A 16,604-nucleotide genomic window follows, 5' to 3' on the forward strand; every position below is an offset into this window, starting at 1 on the left:
TCCATTCTCTTCCTTCACACTTTTTCTCCCCATCTTGGTCGTCATATGGACCAAATTGCAGTATTCCGCAGCTATATTGTGGATATAGCTTAGATATATATTTTTATGGGTTCGAAAAGTGAGACTTACTGCAAATAGGGAAAATTCCTTGCAAATTTTCGATACCACAAGTGAGCGGCAAAGCACTACATGAATCTCCTCAATGCACTTTTCACCATTGTTCTTTGGCCCAAATACAAAAACATGGGAATAGGTTAGGAACTAATGGAGGACAACCCCCACCCCTCCCCGGCAGGGTTAGGGTCAGGGTGGCCGCACGTCACGTCACACATAATAGAAACTGCCACTGTTAACTGTATTGTAAATTCTTTCTGAGGTCGTAACTGTTATTTGAATTAAGTCTCGTCTCTGCTACTTAAATGTCACCATTGTGTGGATCAGGTTCAATTAAAGTTTGACGAAAGCATACTGCTCAGGCTTTGTTGTCCATTTCCGAGCTTCACTGGCAGGCAGATTTGTAAAGCAGGCCAACAGTGTGCATCACATGACCGCGTGTTGGTGTTTTCTTTACGGGGGTAAAAAATGAAGCTCAAAGTGGCTGATGAGGGCTTTTCCTAAACCTGTTTTTCAAGTCCCTGTTGCTCAAAAGCCCCCGTGGCACATAAACCCAGCCTGAGTCCACTCGCTGCAGTCCGAGCATCACTTTTGTTAGCATGGCGTCACGCCCACGCGCTTCCTCGCAGCCCGGGAAGCTTTCCTTCCTCCAGACCTCCAAGGCCAATACGGCCCTGCGACCCAGAGCCGTGTCCTCGCGCTCGAGCTCCGTGCTGGAAGAGGAGCTTTCGTGCCCGGTGTGCTGCGAGATCTTCAAGGAGCCCGTGGTGCTCAAGTGCAGCCACAGCTTCTGCCGGGCTTGCCTGCAGCAGTTTTGGAACAAGAAGAAGGCCCGCCGCGAGTGCCCCATCTGCCGCAGGAAGTGCTCCCTGACCGAGCCCACCGTCAGCCTGGCCCTCAAGAACGTGGCCGACACCTTCCTGCGGGAGCAGCAGCGCCAGGCGGACGGCGTGGGGGCTCCCGGGCCGAGGGGGGACCGGGCCCAGGAGCAGGAGGAGGTGAGGTGCGACATCCACGGAGAAGTCCTCAAGCTCTTCTGCCTGGATGACTTGGAGGTCCTCTGCTGTGTGTGCCACACCTCGAAGAAGCACCAGGGGCACCAAGTGTGTCCTCTGGAAGAAGGTGCGCACGATCTTAAGGTAAACCTGGCGTTGGCGGCGGTTTGTTTCCGTATTTTTAAATTTTTTTACTATTCTTGCTGACTACATTATTTTATTGAGCCTTGGGCATGATTGAGGTATTTGAAGTCTGCTTAGAAACAGCAAAAAAATAGTAAGCACAATTGTTTATAATGCAGTTTTTTTTTTGCCAGATCTGATCTGTTGTGTATAGGCAACTCTTGTTTGATATTTTAGTTGTGCTTTGCAAAATTCACGTATCGATGATGTGAGATGATGGCTGATGTTAGCTGTATTAAAATTTGCAAAAATTGGGCTTTTTGTTTATTTATTAAAACATTACAACATTAGACAAAGATAATGGAATTCAAAAATCCACACCTCCCACACAACCAGAGGAAAAAGCCAACTTTTCTGTTTTATAATTAAACTAAACAACAAAGGATTGTAAAACAATCAAATGTTCTGCCTGTAATTCATATCTTTATTGTTGTAGGTGATAAGGTACAAAAATATATATATATTTAAATTATAAACTTAATACATTATTTTAGTTAAAATAATTTCACTCTATATATATATATATTTTTTTAACATTAATCCACCTGTTATTCAGGTATTGCAATTTTATTCTGCCAAGTATTGGAATCTGCATATGTTTTTTTGACTAACTCTTACGTGTTTACAATATGCCAATTGTTTAATTGTACTTTGGGGAAATCTGCCAAGCAACAACAAACAATTTTTTTTACCCTTAATAAAATTAAAATCAGTTATAATAATACAATTAATGCAGTTATAGGGGCTTTGTGTATTTTATGTTTAATACAGAGTTGTGCCTTCATCCTTGTAGTGTTTTTATTTCCAATTTTCCTGACCCTGCCAAGTAGTGACAGTATGTCATTTGGTCTGTGAGGCTGTTGTGATTGAGCCACAATTACATTTATTTGTATTCTCACGCCTGCTAGCAGTTGTTAATTTTTTTTGTTAAAGATAACAATGCATTTTATATCATTTTTGTGTTTTATATTTAATGCTTCGTTTAATAAATTTATAATAATCATAGTGTGATTGAGCCCTTTGAACTCTGCCTAGCCACATGGCAACCATCTGCATTTTTTTGCTAGAAAAAAATCTGTTATAAAAACAATTAATTTGTGTGCTTTTTTTTATATTTACTACAGTGTCCTGCTTCAAATGGTCAATTAATGTCTGAATTGTCATCAGTTTACATCATGGTTATTTTTGATTAATTTCTAATCCTGATAGTTTGTGCATTGTTTAATTGGGTATTGGGACAGTTACGATTGAACCCTTTGAACTATACCCAGTGACATTTTTTTCGTCAGCATTGCTAGGCTTGTTAGCTAGGTGAAATCAGTTGTCAGGTTTTTACAAATACGAATACATAATGTGTTGATGTATAGAATTGCTTTTGTAGTTTGCTTAATACAGAGCAGTGCTTCACTTGCAAAACGGAATGAATTGTCATCCTCCTCCTTAGTCCTCAAAGTCCATTCTTTGACATGTCATTGCGTCTTCCTCAGGAGGAGCTGAAGAAGGATCTGATTCCTCTGAAGAAGAACCTGCGGCGCCTGTATGAGGCCAAGCAGGAGAGTGATGACACAACTGTGCACATCAAGGTATCAACAAACATGCAAGCGAGGGAGCGAGAGGGATGGCGAGTGGGACGAGGGCCCCGCATGATGGCTGATGTCAGCCAAGGGTTGTGTTGTTTTACACACGGAAAATTTGGCCTTGCACTACCGAATGCTTTGAAAACATGTTGAATGTATATCGCAGGTAAATAATGGACAAAAAGTTGGACCCACATTCTTATTTAATAAAATGAGAACGTGTCCAAACTTATATATTGTACTAAAAAGAAAATGGCTGAGGAGTTGAAAATTATGTAAAGTGAATTATTGTTACTAGCTATAGCTATTATTAGTTCGTTAGCAATTAATCTCCTTCAATGTCTTACAGGTGGAAAATTGCAGTATTCAGTATAAAACTTAAGTAAAACGTACTTTATTTTGGTAATGTTTGCATGTATTTGTGTCGTGTGTGTGTAAGAACCAGACACAGGCCACGGAGCAGCAGGTCAAAGAGGAGTTTAAGCAGCTGCGTGACTTCCTGCAAAAGGAGGAAACGGCGCGGCTGGCCGCCGTCCAGCAGGAGGCGGAGGAGAAGCGCGAGTTGGTGAGGAAGAAAGCCGACGGCATCACCAGGGACATCCTGACCTTCTCGCACGCCGTCATCGCCGTGGAGAACGAGATTGCGTCCACAGACGCGCGATTCCTGCAGGTGACTTAAAAAAAATATATATAATAATAATTTTGTAATAATAATAATTTTGTCATAGTTAATTACTTGATCAAGTGCAATTAAAAATATTTGTTTATTTCATGTAAAATAGATAATTTTATTAAAATGAAAACTAAATGCTAATTCATACTCATTTATGTATAACTAAATTATATTTACCTGTAACTAACCAATTATTTTGTATTATTATTTGCCATAGATTAAATAGCCAATTATCAAATGAGATAAATGAATGAAAAGCATGATCAATTTAGCTGTTGTACAAGTGTGAAAATAAGGTAACCACCGTAAAATAAAAGTAAAAATAGGTTCTCTTCTTTTGAAGATATGTAAAAGGTAACAGATTTTTTTTTAGTTGCGTTTAGGAATAATGCTGGAATTTATGTTGATGTATGGTCAACCTAACCTGTGTTATGCTGATGTTGCTCATCCTGAAATATGATTGGACACACTGGTAATATAAATTATTTTCTTTGTAGAATTATCCCAACACAAAGAAAAGGTAAGACTACGCTATAACACATTATAGCACTTCCTTAACGGATATATACAGTATATATATTTTTTAATTTTTTTTTGGTTTAAAGGGCAGAGATCCCCCAGAAGGATCCGGAAATAGTGCCTGGAGCTCTTATCGATGTGGCCAAGCACATCAGTTCCCTCAAGTACCACGTTTGGGAGAAGATGGTGGAGGTGGTTCAGTACAGTAAGCAAATTCCAAGACTTATTTTATGTATAGGCAGCCTATTTCCTTGTTACCATGACGACTTGGTATGGAGTAGGGGATTGCATCTTGGTGGAAGCACAGTGTGGGGTAAAAAAAAAAAAAACCCCGCAAAGACATTTAAAGCATTTTCACTCGTTTGCTTGTTGCTACACTGTGCGGATGTGGCGCATGGACACATCCAGAAATGTGAATGCACCCCACCATGGTGACAACTCCATCGTGAAAATGCCGCTCATTACAAGCTAAAGCTAATCTGTGCATCCAGCATGGCTCATTGCAGCTCTGCTTACCTTTCAGAAAGTAGAAACCCTGCCACAGTTTGGCTTTAGCACGAGGTACTAACTAGCTTGCTCCATTGGTGCTCGTTTACCTGCTACGGAGCTAGCTAGCTAACATTAGGGGCTAAAGCCAAACTGTGGCAGGGTTTTTTACTTTCTTGACCTGGATTTGCCATCTCTGTTACCTTTTATACATGATAGCATGGTGTGGGGGATGTGGATGCATCTATGTGATGGTGGCAGTGGCTTGAAAATCGCTCTGGATCTTCAGCCAGCTAGCCAACCAAGTCAATGATGGGGTAATGTAAATTGGTCACATTTTTACGTGACAGTGGGGCTAATTCATCAATTTAAGACTTTCTTTTAAATTGATTGGTCGATTATTTGGTTATCGGAATTTTCAAAGACATTATTCTGTAATCTTATTATAATCTTTTATTTTAGCACCCATCACTGTGGATCCAAACACTGCATACTCCTGGTTGTCCATCTCCAACGACCTGACCTGCGTGGCCAACAGAGGCTCCCTTCAGCAGCTTCCGGACAACCCGGAGCGTTTTGGCCACTTCGTCTTCGCGTTGGGCTCCAAAGGCTTCACATCGGGTCGCCACGCCTGGGAAGTGGAGGTGGGTGACAAGGACGACTGGATGCTCGGGGTGGTCAAGGAGTCCATCGACAGGAAAGGCCGCATCTCAGGCTGCCCCGAGGGAGGCTTTTGGATGATCTCGCACTACGAGGGCGAGTACTCGGCCATGACCAGACCCAGCACACCCTTGCGTGTGGAGGGCGAGTTAAGCAGAGTCAGGGTGCAGCTGGACTATGACACCGGCGAGGTGATCTTCTCCAATCCGGTCAGCATGACACCCATCTACACCTTCACCGATTTCTTCACAGACAAGATGTATCCGTTCTTCTGCCCCGGGGCAAACATCAACGGGAATAATCCCAACCCACTCAAGATCTGCCCTGCCACCGTGGCAGTGTGGAACAGCGCCACTTGGTGATGGCACAAAGTACCACCTCAAAACATACTTTGCTCTCCAAATACGCCCCCCCCCCCCCAAAAAAAAAAACAACTTAAATAATGATTCAATTAGAATGGATTGTTAAAAAAAAAAAAAAAAAAAAGACCAATAGTTAAGACATGCGGTGTTTTGTGGAAAACACTACTTAACCTTTATATTTTTATGCAGGATTGTGAGTGGTCGGCGGCAACAATGAATACAGAGACTTGATATGCTTTGCTAGAATAACCGTGTCTTTTATTCCCCGCAAACAGCAATCAATATTTATACTGTGCTAGGATAATCGTACGTTTTATCCCCCGCAAACAGTAATCCACACCTGCGCTGTGCTAGAATGATTATACCTTTCATTCCCCGCAAACAGCAATAATCACAACTTGCTTTGCTAGAATTATTGTACCTTTTATTCCCCGCAAACAGCAATCAATACACTACAACGTTAAGCAGCATAATATGATCATCATCAGCCCTTATCTTGACACTAGACCGGAGAGCCCACGGTCCGGGTAGAACGAGCTGCAAAACGGCTGGGCAATCGTATGTGTTCCACAGCTGACTCCGTCCGGACGGTGTGCCGCTCCGTCTTTTATTCGTTAGCATGGGAAACCAGGCTAGCCAAGCCCTTTCTCAGACACTTTCGAAAACATGTTTTGCAAAGCAGGGAAAACTGTAGTAAAAACAAGGAAGAGTTCCCAGGCTGATCCTGCCCTTTATTTACAAATTGTTGGGCACCTGGATTCGTACAACAGTTCAGGACAACAACATATCCTTATATAAGAGGTTACATGAGGACATATCAAACCATGTTTTTTTCCCCCTTCATTCAGTTTCACCATTTTATCAGTGACACTTTGCATACCACCATGTGCCCACACTTTGTCAATCACTGATTTAAGCAGTTCACAACAAGCCAAAAGTAAGCAGAAGATATTTACTGAATTCATTTTAATGAACATTTTAGTGCTGACGCTACCAAGGGAGTGTGGTGCCTTCGTAATCCAGGAAGAGTCCGTTGTGCTTGTCAGCCATGGTGGCAATCACTTTCAGCATCCCCTTCACGCTCACCTTAACGTCAATCTCTGCCTGAAGGACAAATGAAGATAAAAACAACTTTGAAGGATGGAACAGTTTTAGGATTGTGGTTGAATGTGCCATCAAGCTACACTTTCATGAGACGCCACCGGCAGAAGGTCAAAGATGAAAATGCCACTGCAAAACAAAATGTGTATTTTTTGGGGGGGTTAAAGAAAAAACAACCAAAAGAATCTTTCAGAAATATAAGTTGCATTTTTATTCAAGAAATATGATACATGAATTTTCTGACAAAAAAAAGAAGGAATTTTACTAAATTCTATCTTATTTTCTATGAAAAAAATAAATGAATCAGGAACTAGAAAAGGGGTATGAAACCCTGGTCCTCAAGAGTCACTGTACTGCCTGTTTTTCATGTCTCCCTCCTCCAACACAGATGGCTCAAATGATAGCTAACCAGCAAGATGAGCCTGTTAATGATCCTGTTCATCGAATCAGGTGTGCTAGTGGAGGGAGATGTGGAAAACGAGCAGGACAGGGACTCCTGAGGACCAAGGTTCCATAGCTCTGCACTAGAAATGAGAAGAATAGAAAATTGCTATTAATTTCGTGTAATTTTAAAGTTGCATTGCAGAGTTTAAAATTGGGCACCAAAAATAGTCACAAATTTGACGAGGTAAAAACAAAATACAAAGAACAAATTTAAATACCATTACTGATTAAGCCAAAACAGCAAGCAATATCAATTTAATTCAACACTAGCTTTCTTCCCCTCAAATATGACTTTTTGACTAATTTAAACCCAAAAACATGTAAACACGTTTTTAATACTTTGTCCTTCACTCCCAAAAACGCTTTGATGCAGCTTCTGACATGAAAAGGTGGCTTAAACCAATTGTAGTTATTTAAAAAAACGCCATCAGGTGATGATGCTTAGCTATATTCTAATGCTAATTGCTGCAAAACGGAAGCAGATAGAAATATACTTTTTTTCCTGATGAAAGACGAGACACTAATCTTTCTTTTGGTAGCTTCCACGTCTTTATAGTAATAGAACACAATATTCTGTGGGCCTTGCAAAATCATACAAAATCCAGTCAAAACAGCCGGGAGTGAAGGGGGTTGCTTCAGTAAAAATGGCTGAGAGTGAATGAGTTAATCTAAAATCACTATTTTCTCAAAAATATGGTCTGCACACAAAAAAAGGACTGATACAACTTTTCATTTTCAAATATCCGTTTTTGTTCTCTTAAGATTTTAACACTAATCCCATTTTACGATTGGCACTAATACTTCTTTATAGTCATATAGTATGAACTGGTTCCACTGTGGCACAGAGCATCATGGAAATTTCCCACAGTCGGCACAATAAGACGTGTGTTTTCATGTACAGATGTCGTGCATGATGCAATAATCATTGTTTGTTTAACAACCAGTTCTGTCTTTCTATTGTTTGTATGATGTATGCACATGCATCCATTGGCTTGGCTCTTGTTTGTTGATGACTTTGATTTTGTTCGTATTGTTATTTGTATTAACTGCTAACAATGTCATATAAAGGGTTGGGCAGTGTGTGTACATACATAGGTGCACAAAATGCACATCTTTTGGTGTCTATTGTATGTGTGTGTCATAAGTAGGTGTGGTGGTCTGTCAACTCACCCACTGGCCACCCGTATCTGTGCGCACCCATCCAGGGTGCAACATGCAAAACAGGATCTTCTCCTTCTTCATCTCTTCTGCAGCGCACACTGTCAGCATATTCAGAGCTGCCTGAACAGAGCAAAGCGAAAATTCAAATACTTGTTCCCATGAAATTTATTTATTATAACTATGTGTCCGGGGCCTTCAACATCAGCACTGCAGTCTGATGTAATTTGAACTATATTAGCGCTGGGGCTGCCAGATAGCTGGCCTTTGATGATGTCAGCATTTTTTTTTTTTTTAAAGAGTCAAAGCAAAACATTGGAAATCAGAGGCAATCATAAAAAAAGAAAAAGCAGAAGGCGATACCTTGCTGACGCGGAATGGCACAATCGCCGCTTCGGCGTACGAGTGCTTTGTGACGTCCATGGAAGCCTCCATGGACGTGATGTTGATGACGGCCGCTTTGTTGCAGGACATCCCCGAGATCCCGCTGGCCTTCACCGCCTCCCGGAGAAGAGGCAGGAACTCCTAAAAGGTGACCAAATGCTTGATGGCTTGCTCTCATATTGACCGCCATAAACTCGCCACCTACTTTAATGATGTTCATGGGGCCGAGGACGTTGGTGTTGAATGAATCCTGCATGTCCTTAGTAGTGATTTCCTGAAGATTCCCTTCGAGGGCGATCCCGGCGTTGTTGACCAGAAGGTTGAGGCCTGACCCGCCTAGTTGGGAGCGGATCAGCTGGGCTGCCTCTTTGATGCTCTCCAGATTATTTACATCTGTCATGTAGAAAATGACCACTTTGATCAGGGGTGGCCGACACTCTTCACTAAAATGATTCAATGACTTTGTAAATGTATTTAAATACAGCAAATTTTAGGCATAAAATTGTAGATGTATGTGACTTTAAGAGCAAGGCCTGGTGCGGTGATCTCAAACAAAAAGTGCTCTTGCCTATTGCGACGATGGTGATGATGTCCGGATGCTTATTCGCCAGCGCCTGCAAGGCCTGTAAATACAACAGAAAAGAGAGTCATTGTTTTATAAATTAAGAGAAACTTTAAACACAAACCTGCAACTCATTAAGGTATTGTTTACACTTTATTTATTGATCCCTGTATTTTGTTCATGACCACCGTACTTCCTGGTTTGAGGCACTTTACTCGGTTCAGATTATCAATGCACGCTACATGTAATTAGTGCTGTAAGTGCTAACTAATCACAAAAAATTATCGCATTAATCATGTATTAACGCAGATTAACCATACTATTAATTTTGACCTCAGATGATCCTTTAGCTGACAGTGGATGGTTATGTTAAAGGTAGCACAGGTTGTGTTTGAGCAGTAAACATAACTACATTAAAAATAAAGCATTTAATAAATGTTTGCGTATGACTATCAGAATATTTGTTCATGTCAAACTAGTGGGGTCATTTTTTCCCCATTTTAAATCATGCAAGTAATTAACTGATTAGAAAGTGTGCAGTGGATAAAAACTTTCGAAGACGTCATAAGATTAAATGCAAAAAAAGCCAAAACAAAAACGCATAACAGGTGCTCTTTAAATTTGGTAGGGAAAAAATATTGATAAATAAAAGGCTTTACTTAAACTATTAATCGTGTGATTAATCAACATTCTTAGATGTGAAGTCTCTATAAATGACCCAAGATTACCGAGTCAAAACTCAACGAGTTTTTTATACAGATTACAAACTCAAACTGGCGTGTTTGCGGTGCATTCTGGGACTTGTAGTATCAGTGGTGCTGGCCTTCCGATAAAAACAAAAAGACGTTTGCGGTCAAAATTAAAGTCCATCACACTTTAACAAAAATTGAAAGACAACATTGGAAACATTTTAATGTTATTTGTATAACGGTTTAGGAGCACTGGGAGGATATACTGCAGTCCCCCCCAAAAAAAGACTTTCAAGAAATTTAAGATCAAGCAGTTATTGTGCCATTCCGAGGCTGACTGGCTTGAACGTGATATTTCACGTTATTCTAGTGGTCCCCACCTCAGCTTTAGGTCCGTTTGGGTCCCTGCAGCAGGCAAACATCTTCTTCACTCGGCCCTTGTCCTCCATCAATTGTCGCACCATTTCCAGGCCAATGCCCCGGTTAGTCCCGGTGATGAGCACGTTGATCGGCTTGGGAGACATCACTCACCTCTTGTTGTCTTGGCACTCTGGTGGTGACATAAAAGGCGCTCCGCAGCGCGGGTATTTGTACTTTATTTTTTCATTTCAACCCCGCCTGGCCACGCCTATATCTTGCATTCATGCATGCTCAGTGCTCACAATGTTTTAGGGAAGAATACCGCAGCTCAGTCAATCATACAGTCAATGCTTGCAATGCACAGATTGAGTTGATGCAAAACAGTGAGGAAAACGCAAATAAATGAAATCCAAATGTTGTGCACGTTTGCATCCATGCTCGGCAAACAAGTTGTTTGTACGCAATGTATGGTGGTTGCGCAAAGCAGGAAACAAATCAACTGACATCTTCCAGGTCAGTAAAACGAGCTTGTCGTACAATTAAGTCTTTATGTAATACAGTCATTATAATATAATAACATTATTTTGGGTGATTTTAAACTGGCACTTGACTTGATACAGATATCTACACACCCCAATTAAAACGCCAGGATTTTGTGATATAAAAATGAAACCACAATTTTCAAATCCTCTCCACCATCAATCTGATCTGTAACCTGTAAAACTCAATTGAAAAACATATTTTAATAATTTCGGTAGCGGAAATACAAATAAACAACTGAAATAATGTGCATAACTGTGCACTGACTTGGGATGTGGCCTAAATAAATTTCAGATGTTCTTGTAGTTTTTTTTTTTTTTTGCTCTAGCAGTGATGGTTAGCTAAGTCAAGGCATCTCATGAGCTATTAAAAAAAAAAGTAAAATGATAATAGACAGTGAAAATTCCATTTGGTGTAGGCCTTTCATTAACCTGCCGCATCAGTTTGTCAGTCTCATGATCAACTTCTTATCTCTTGTTAACTGAAAGATATCAGGCCACTATTGTGTCTTGTTTCCTGTCACTGGCTCGAAGCCTAAAAATCCTGCTTATTGACATACATGTGATACCCCACCACATACTGTAGCTCACCTTCCTTCGGGAGTGTGGATTGGGGCGACTTACTCCCGTCTGACCTGCCGTGCAATTCTTAAAACAAACAAAACCTCATATGAACTCTTAAAACGTTTCACAAATGCTCATAACAACAATGAACACCATTTTAACCGGAAGCGCTATTTCCCAAGTGTGAGGGAATGTTCTATATTATTCAACCTCACCTTAAAGTGGTCTGTTTATTATTTTACAGTTCTGTTTTGATTACGTGAATAAGCCAGTAAGGACTGCTGTCAATAAGCCGTAGTGGTTAGACTGATGTGTTATTGTATTACCGCGGACTTTGTTGTGCTAAACCAAGAACACAATGGGATGTGTTTGTGTGTTATCAGATTTCAATGTGAGGTATTGACAGTAGAAAAAGAGTGTAAATATTGCTTGTTTCATGCTCCCAGGTCTTTGTGCTTAATTGTGTGAAGGCTGTGGCCTCACACGTTATTCCTTTTTTTTTTATTCCTCCCATTGTTTGGCATCTATCTACTTCCACATAATTCATCCGATTCTCATCATTTCGATTTTAACATATTTCAAATATTTAGGCCATTCTTGCTTCTATTTTTATTATTCCAAATAATCACGCCTTACCCACAATTTTGCACTCTAATTTTCCCCATTCATTCTTATTGGCAGATTCAACATTATACATTTACATAATTTAAAAGTGATATTCAAATCATTTAACTTGTTCATTTCACTTTAGGGATGATTATTAGTCCATTCCCTACTTGATTCTTCAAACCTTACTTCATACCCTACTTGATTCTGATCACGTTACCCCTTTCTGCTTTTTCCACTACAATTTCTACATTTATTCACCGATTCAAACCGTTCCAACTTTCAACTGTTCAGCGTTTACCCGCCGACTACTTGAACATTTCTTGATTGATTCAAACCATTTCAACTTCGACATGCTCAGCTATTTCCAGCTCATTGTATATCCCTCCATGTCACTTATTATACTTTACATCATTCAATATCATTCCAGATAATTCTTGTTTTTCATTCAACCTTAAAGCCTTCATACACAATTTCTTCAGAAATTGTACATTGTCTAGTTGTAATAAAGAGGTTGTTAAAATTCTATACAGTATAATGCAGAGAAATCACTACAGTTTGGACAATGGTATTGTTTTCAGGGAGTTCACGTGCAAAGCAAAGTGCATCAACCTTTCCATTAGAAATGTTGGAAATCATATTGCCGAAGTTTTTTGTTAATATTCCAATTGAAAGAAATGCTGAAGATACAATTTATTTAATTATTATTATTTTTGCTTATTTGTACTGTGTTACGTTTGAAGCAGCACTGCCCAGTTTTCAAAAGTACTGCAGTGCAATACAGTCACTTGCTTGTACCTCTCACTTTTATTTCAGCAAAGGTGAGCTTGCCTTGATACGGCAGCATGCTTGATACACGACGTTAACAAATCACAAAGAATGAACGCCTCCTGTCGTTGAACTCCAAATACCTTGGTAATAAGCGAAGTGATCATTACGTTTGCACATGTCTTGTCGCAATGGGGTGTTTTTTTTTTGTTGTCTTGTCATTTCCGGTTTTATTTCGAAAGTCTAACTCTCCTCTCGTTTCAGGTCACTTGCCATTCCTCATGTGGTGTCTGCCCCATTCCTTGATTGTGTCCACCTGTTCCCAATCACCCTCATGTGTTAAATAGTCTGCGTCTCCCCTTGTCTTGCTGCCTAAGTGTCATTTCCTGTGCATGGAAGCGTTCCCACAGCCCTTGCCTTGCGCGCGCGGTTTTTTTTGTATCCAGTTTTTACCTCCTGTTTGGAGCGCTGTTTTTGAGTGCCTTATTTTTTTCCTGGAGTTTGGAGTGTCTTTTGTTCATTGATTATTCTTTTTTTCCCCTCAGTCCAGAGGTGATTTCTGATTTGTGTTAAACTGCAGCCGTTGAGGCTAACCAAATCCATGCGCCTGAGTCCTCTCTGCCTTGCCTTGTCAGCGTATGCGGGAAAAGTTTACAAAAAACAAACACAGCCGTCTTTTGAATGCCGGCGATTGGAGTGCTGAAAGTGTTTGCGTAACTGTACACCTTAAAGCTTGCACGCATTGTTTAAACCTCTTTCAGCCTTAAGTGCCAAAACAACAGGTACACTTGGTCCCATTTTTAACTGTCCTAATGGAGTTTATGGGCAAGAAAACACCATTGCAAAGCTCGAGAAGACAGAAGTGTACGCCTGTAAACCTCCGTTCACTCTTCCCAATTTCCAGATGTAAAATAGGCTAAAATGGAAAATGTCTTGATCACATTTATTTTGTCGATATGTATACCGAGGGAACAGACGAAAGCATCACGAAGCTTGCCAGCAGACGTGCGGGTAACAAAACTAATAGAGTGACGGTCATTTAAGAACCTGCTTTTAGCCCCGATGGGGTAGATGCCACGGACTTTCCGACTTCCGTAAGTCACAATTGCGATTGAGGGGCACAAGGGTGCCAGTGCGTGTATTGGGACACGGCCGATTACGTCAGTAACCGGAAATAGCGTAGGAGTGTAACCTACAGAAGTCCCGCCTCCTCCGTGGCATATGCCCCACTTACCCCCTCAGTGAAGAAAGATCCTACCCGTTTCTTGATCGCGTCCCGGTGTCCCTCGTCGGTCCAACACCCGGTAAAGTGCACACATTCAACCAAATATTAAGCACTCAACTGTAGTGTCCTGGCAGAGGGCAGTCAGTAACGACACGCTATGCATGTTTGAAATAGATTAATAAAACATCAACTTTCCAACGGTTGAAATGGTCCAAATCAGCTTCCCCCATTAGTTTTCAATGAAAAGTCGGTAGTCGGCTGCCAGCCGGCCTACCCATAATGCACCACGCTGCCGACATGCACACTTCGCTAATTGTTTATTTATTTACTTACTACGCTTTTTTTTTTTATTAGGGGCGGGGGGTATTTACCATTAAGTGATGTTTCGTTGAATCCCACCTTTCTTTGTGCACTGACCCCACCATCATTAGCTAGCATCAGTCTTTTTGGCTGTTCATTGGATGGAAAAGACGTTAGTCATTTTAACGTAATCGCTGATTGCCCAAAATGTCATTTATGCGCTTATTGCAGATTACACCTGTCAAAAAATGATCTTCCCCTCCAGTTTTTCAGAGCCAGACCTATATTATAAGTTATACATATATATTTTAAATTAATGCACATTTTAAAAATCTACCTCCACTGTACATCCTATTCTTTGACTTTGCCTACTTGGAAGAAAAATCCAGCGAGCTGTAAGGTGTCAAAGTGAATTCTCATTATCATTTGTCAAAGATGTTAACGTTACCCATTAAGGCCTGTAAATTGGTCAAAGGCTATGATAAAACCCAGTAAAACAACCTGACAGAAATGGAATTCAAACAGCACAGAAGCAAAATAAAGACAAGTTGACCAACTTTAATATGTACATGTTCTTTTTAGAATGGCACTGAAACCCCAGCAACCAGATTCAGTAGTTTCACTATTCATTTTGAGTGGGGAAATGGCACATTCAGAGTTTTGGATGTGTCGTAAAGAGCCAACAGAACCTTCATGAACAAATTGCAACGACAACAGTGCAAAGCCAAATGTAAGCATTTGAGGGTCTCACATTTGTGTCGGGTTGGGGAGGGGGGGCAATGAAAACGAGTGGGGGAAAACTCACAAGGTGAGTACACTTCTAATAAAACCCAACAACAGTTAATGTGACAAAAACACCAACAAAAAGACATCCGTTCACTTCCATTTGGCAGCTGGTTCTGGGTTCAATCGGCAGTGTCTCGCTTTCACTCTTTCACTCACACACACTGCAAATACAGACCTTTTCACAATCATGTCACATGTACTTCTGGGCGGCAAAAACTCCAATCATACCCTTCACGTGGAATGGCTAGCGTTCTGTAAAGCTGATGTTAGCTAGCAGCTCAAAGACAACCGAACCAAAGATTGTGTACATACATTTAAGAAAATGCCTTAACTATTTATATGTGATTTTTTTTTTAAAAGTAAATTGTGGGGGGGCATTTTTGGGTACATACATATGGTGGTGCAATCCCAAATAGTTTCAGTCGTTTTCAGTTAAAGTCAGTGATAGTCAATAGCCACCCAGAAGTACCCCGGTGCTTATAGTTTACAAACATTGTGAAAAGGTTTATAGCCTACTACAAGGACGTAAGTATTGGGGCGCACCTTAGTTTCTCATAAATGTTAATTAATTCGGCCATTTCTATAGGGCTTGTCCTCATCAGATGCCCGGGTGAGCTGGAACCCATTTGAGTTGACAATGGGCGAGAGGCAGGTACACTTCAGTCACAAGATCCTTGCTGAACAGTTTAGATGACGTTTCAATTCCAGCATGGCCAAGCAAAGCCCACAAAGGCATACGTGAATGCGATCCTACAACGGATATGGTTTCCCCAATACTTTTGTCCACGTAATTGTGTATGCTGCAGTACAAAACATGCACATATGCAGATATAAACACATAGATTTTCTTTTCTCATTAAATGCACTTCCGTGTTCCGAACTCTTTGCTTTGAAAATGAAGAAGGTTCAACGACTGAAACGCCCCCAGCGTTCTAAGGCGAGTTCCACACATGTCCGTCTTGGCTAAACTCAAGAAGATTTGATGGCTGCATCGCTCTCGCTTCCTTCGCCACTTCTCTCAAGAGTGAGTTCTTCAGTGTTTGCTGTTTTGTGTCCATTTATCATCTCACAGGTGTGTACTGTCTTGGGTATCGAACCTGTGGCTCTCTGCGAGTCCGGCGCTGCACTTCCTGCCGCTCCCTTGATTGGGTACCAGTGAGAGAGGGTCTGGTCTGATGAGGTACCTACGGATGGTAAGAATATTGTAACTTTTGGTAGACCGATTTTTCCAGGGGTCAATAATGATACCGATTATTAGTAGTCAAGGAGGCGGATAACCGATATTTCAAGCCACTATTCATTTGCAGTAAAAGAGAAAATATTAGCGTCAAAATGTAAAAATAAAAAATATTTTAAACATAAAGAATAGACAGCTTTGTTTAAAAATTACAACAAAACTTGCAGGGAGTTTCCAAGGTCATCAGCATTTTTTAAGCTAAATTAAAAACTAAGCAAGTAAATAGTTCTCTAAGGTTTTCTATTGTAAATAAAGTTTTCCAAAATGTCAACATTATTTCTTAATTTTTATTCATTTTGTAATTTTACAAAA

The 16,604-nt window shown here is 40.6% G+C and overlaps 3 protein-coding genes across 6 annotated transcripts in view; 1 reads left to right on the forward strand and 2 right to left on the reverse strand.

The window, feature by feature from the left end:
• The first annotated feature begins 616 nt into the window (after nucleotides 1-616).
• On the forward strand, nucleotides 617-5,676 carry LOC144043660 (E3 ubiquitin-protein ligase TRIM35-like). Its single transcript, XM_077557540.1, has 6 exons — nucleotides 617-1,253; nucleotides 2,780-2,875; nucleotides 3,309-3,539; nucleotides 4,040-4,062; nucleotides 4,148-4,266; nucleotides 5,010-5,676. Exons 1-6 carry the CDS (start codon nucleotides 714-716, stop codon nucleotides 5,567-5,569), a joined length of 1,569 nt encoding a protein of 522 aa, XP_077413666.1. The 5' UTR covers nucleotides 617-713; the 3' UTR covers nucleotides 5,570-5,676.
• A 295-nt stretch (nucleotides 5,677-5,971) lies between these two features.
• LOC144043663 (C-signal-like) lies at nucleotides 5,972-12,406 on the reverse strand. The gene is made up of 6 exons (XM_077557545.1): nucleotides 10,288-12,406; nucleotides 9,225-9,279; nucleotides 8,862-9,049; nucleotides 8,636-8,797; nucleotides 8,285-8,395; nucleotides 5,972-6,673 (listed from the first exon to the last, which is right to left on the reverse strand). Exons 1-6 carry the CDS (start codon nucleotides 10,429-10,431, stop codon nucleotides 6,560-6,562), a joined length of 774 nt encoding a protein of 257 aa, XP_077413671.1. The 5' UTR covers nucleotides 10,432-12,406; the 3' UTR covers nucleotides 5,972-6,559.
• Nucleotides 12,407-14,812: 2,406 nt separating this feature from the next.
• The window catches only part of kcnt2b (potassium sodium-activated channel subfamily T member 2b), a 65,662-nt gene continuing 63,870 nt past the window's right edge, over nucleotides 14,813-16,604 (reverse strand). For all 4 annotated transcript variants that reach the window (XM_077557535.1, XM_077557537.1, XM_077557536.1 and 1 more), the window contains one exon: nucleotides 14,813-16,239. In XM_077557535.1, coding sequence (XP_077413661.1) covers nucleotides 16,122-16,239 — 118 coding nt within the window. In that variant the 3' untranslated portion in view covers nucleotides 14,813-16,121. The remainder of the gene's footprint in view (nucleotides 16,240-16,604) is intronic.

The sequence above is a fragment of the Vanacampus margaritifer genome, chromosome 2, assembly GCF_051991255.1.
Source record: "Vanacampus margaritifer isolate UIUO_Vmar chromosome 2, RoL_Vmar_1.0, whole genome shotgun sequence".
Classification (NCBI taxonomy): Eukaryota; Metazoa; Chordata; class Actinopteri; order Syngnathiformes; family Syngnathidae; genus Vanacampus; species Vanacampus margaritifer.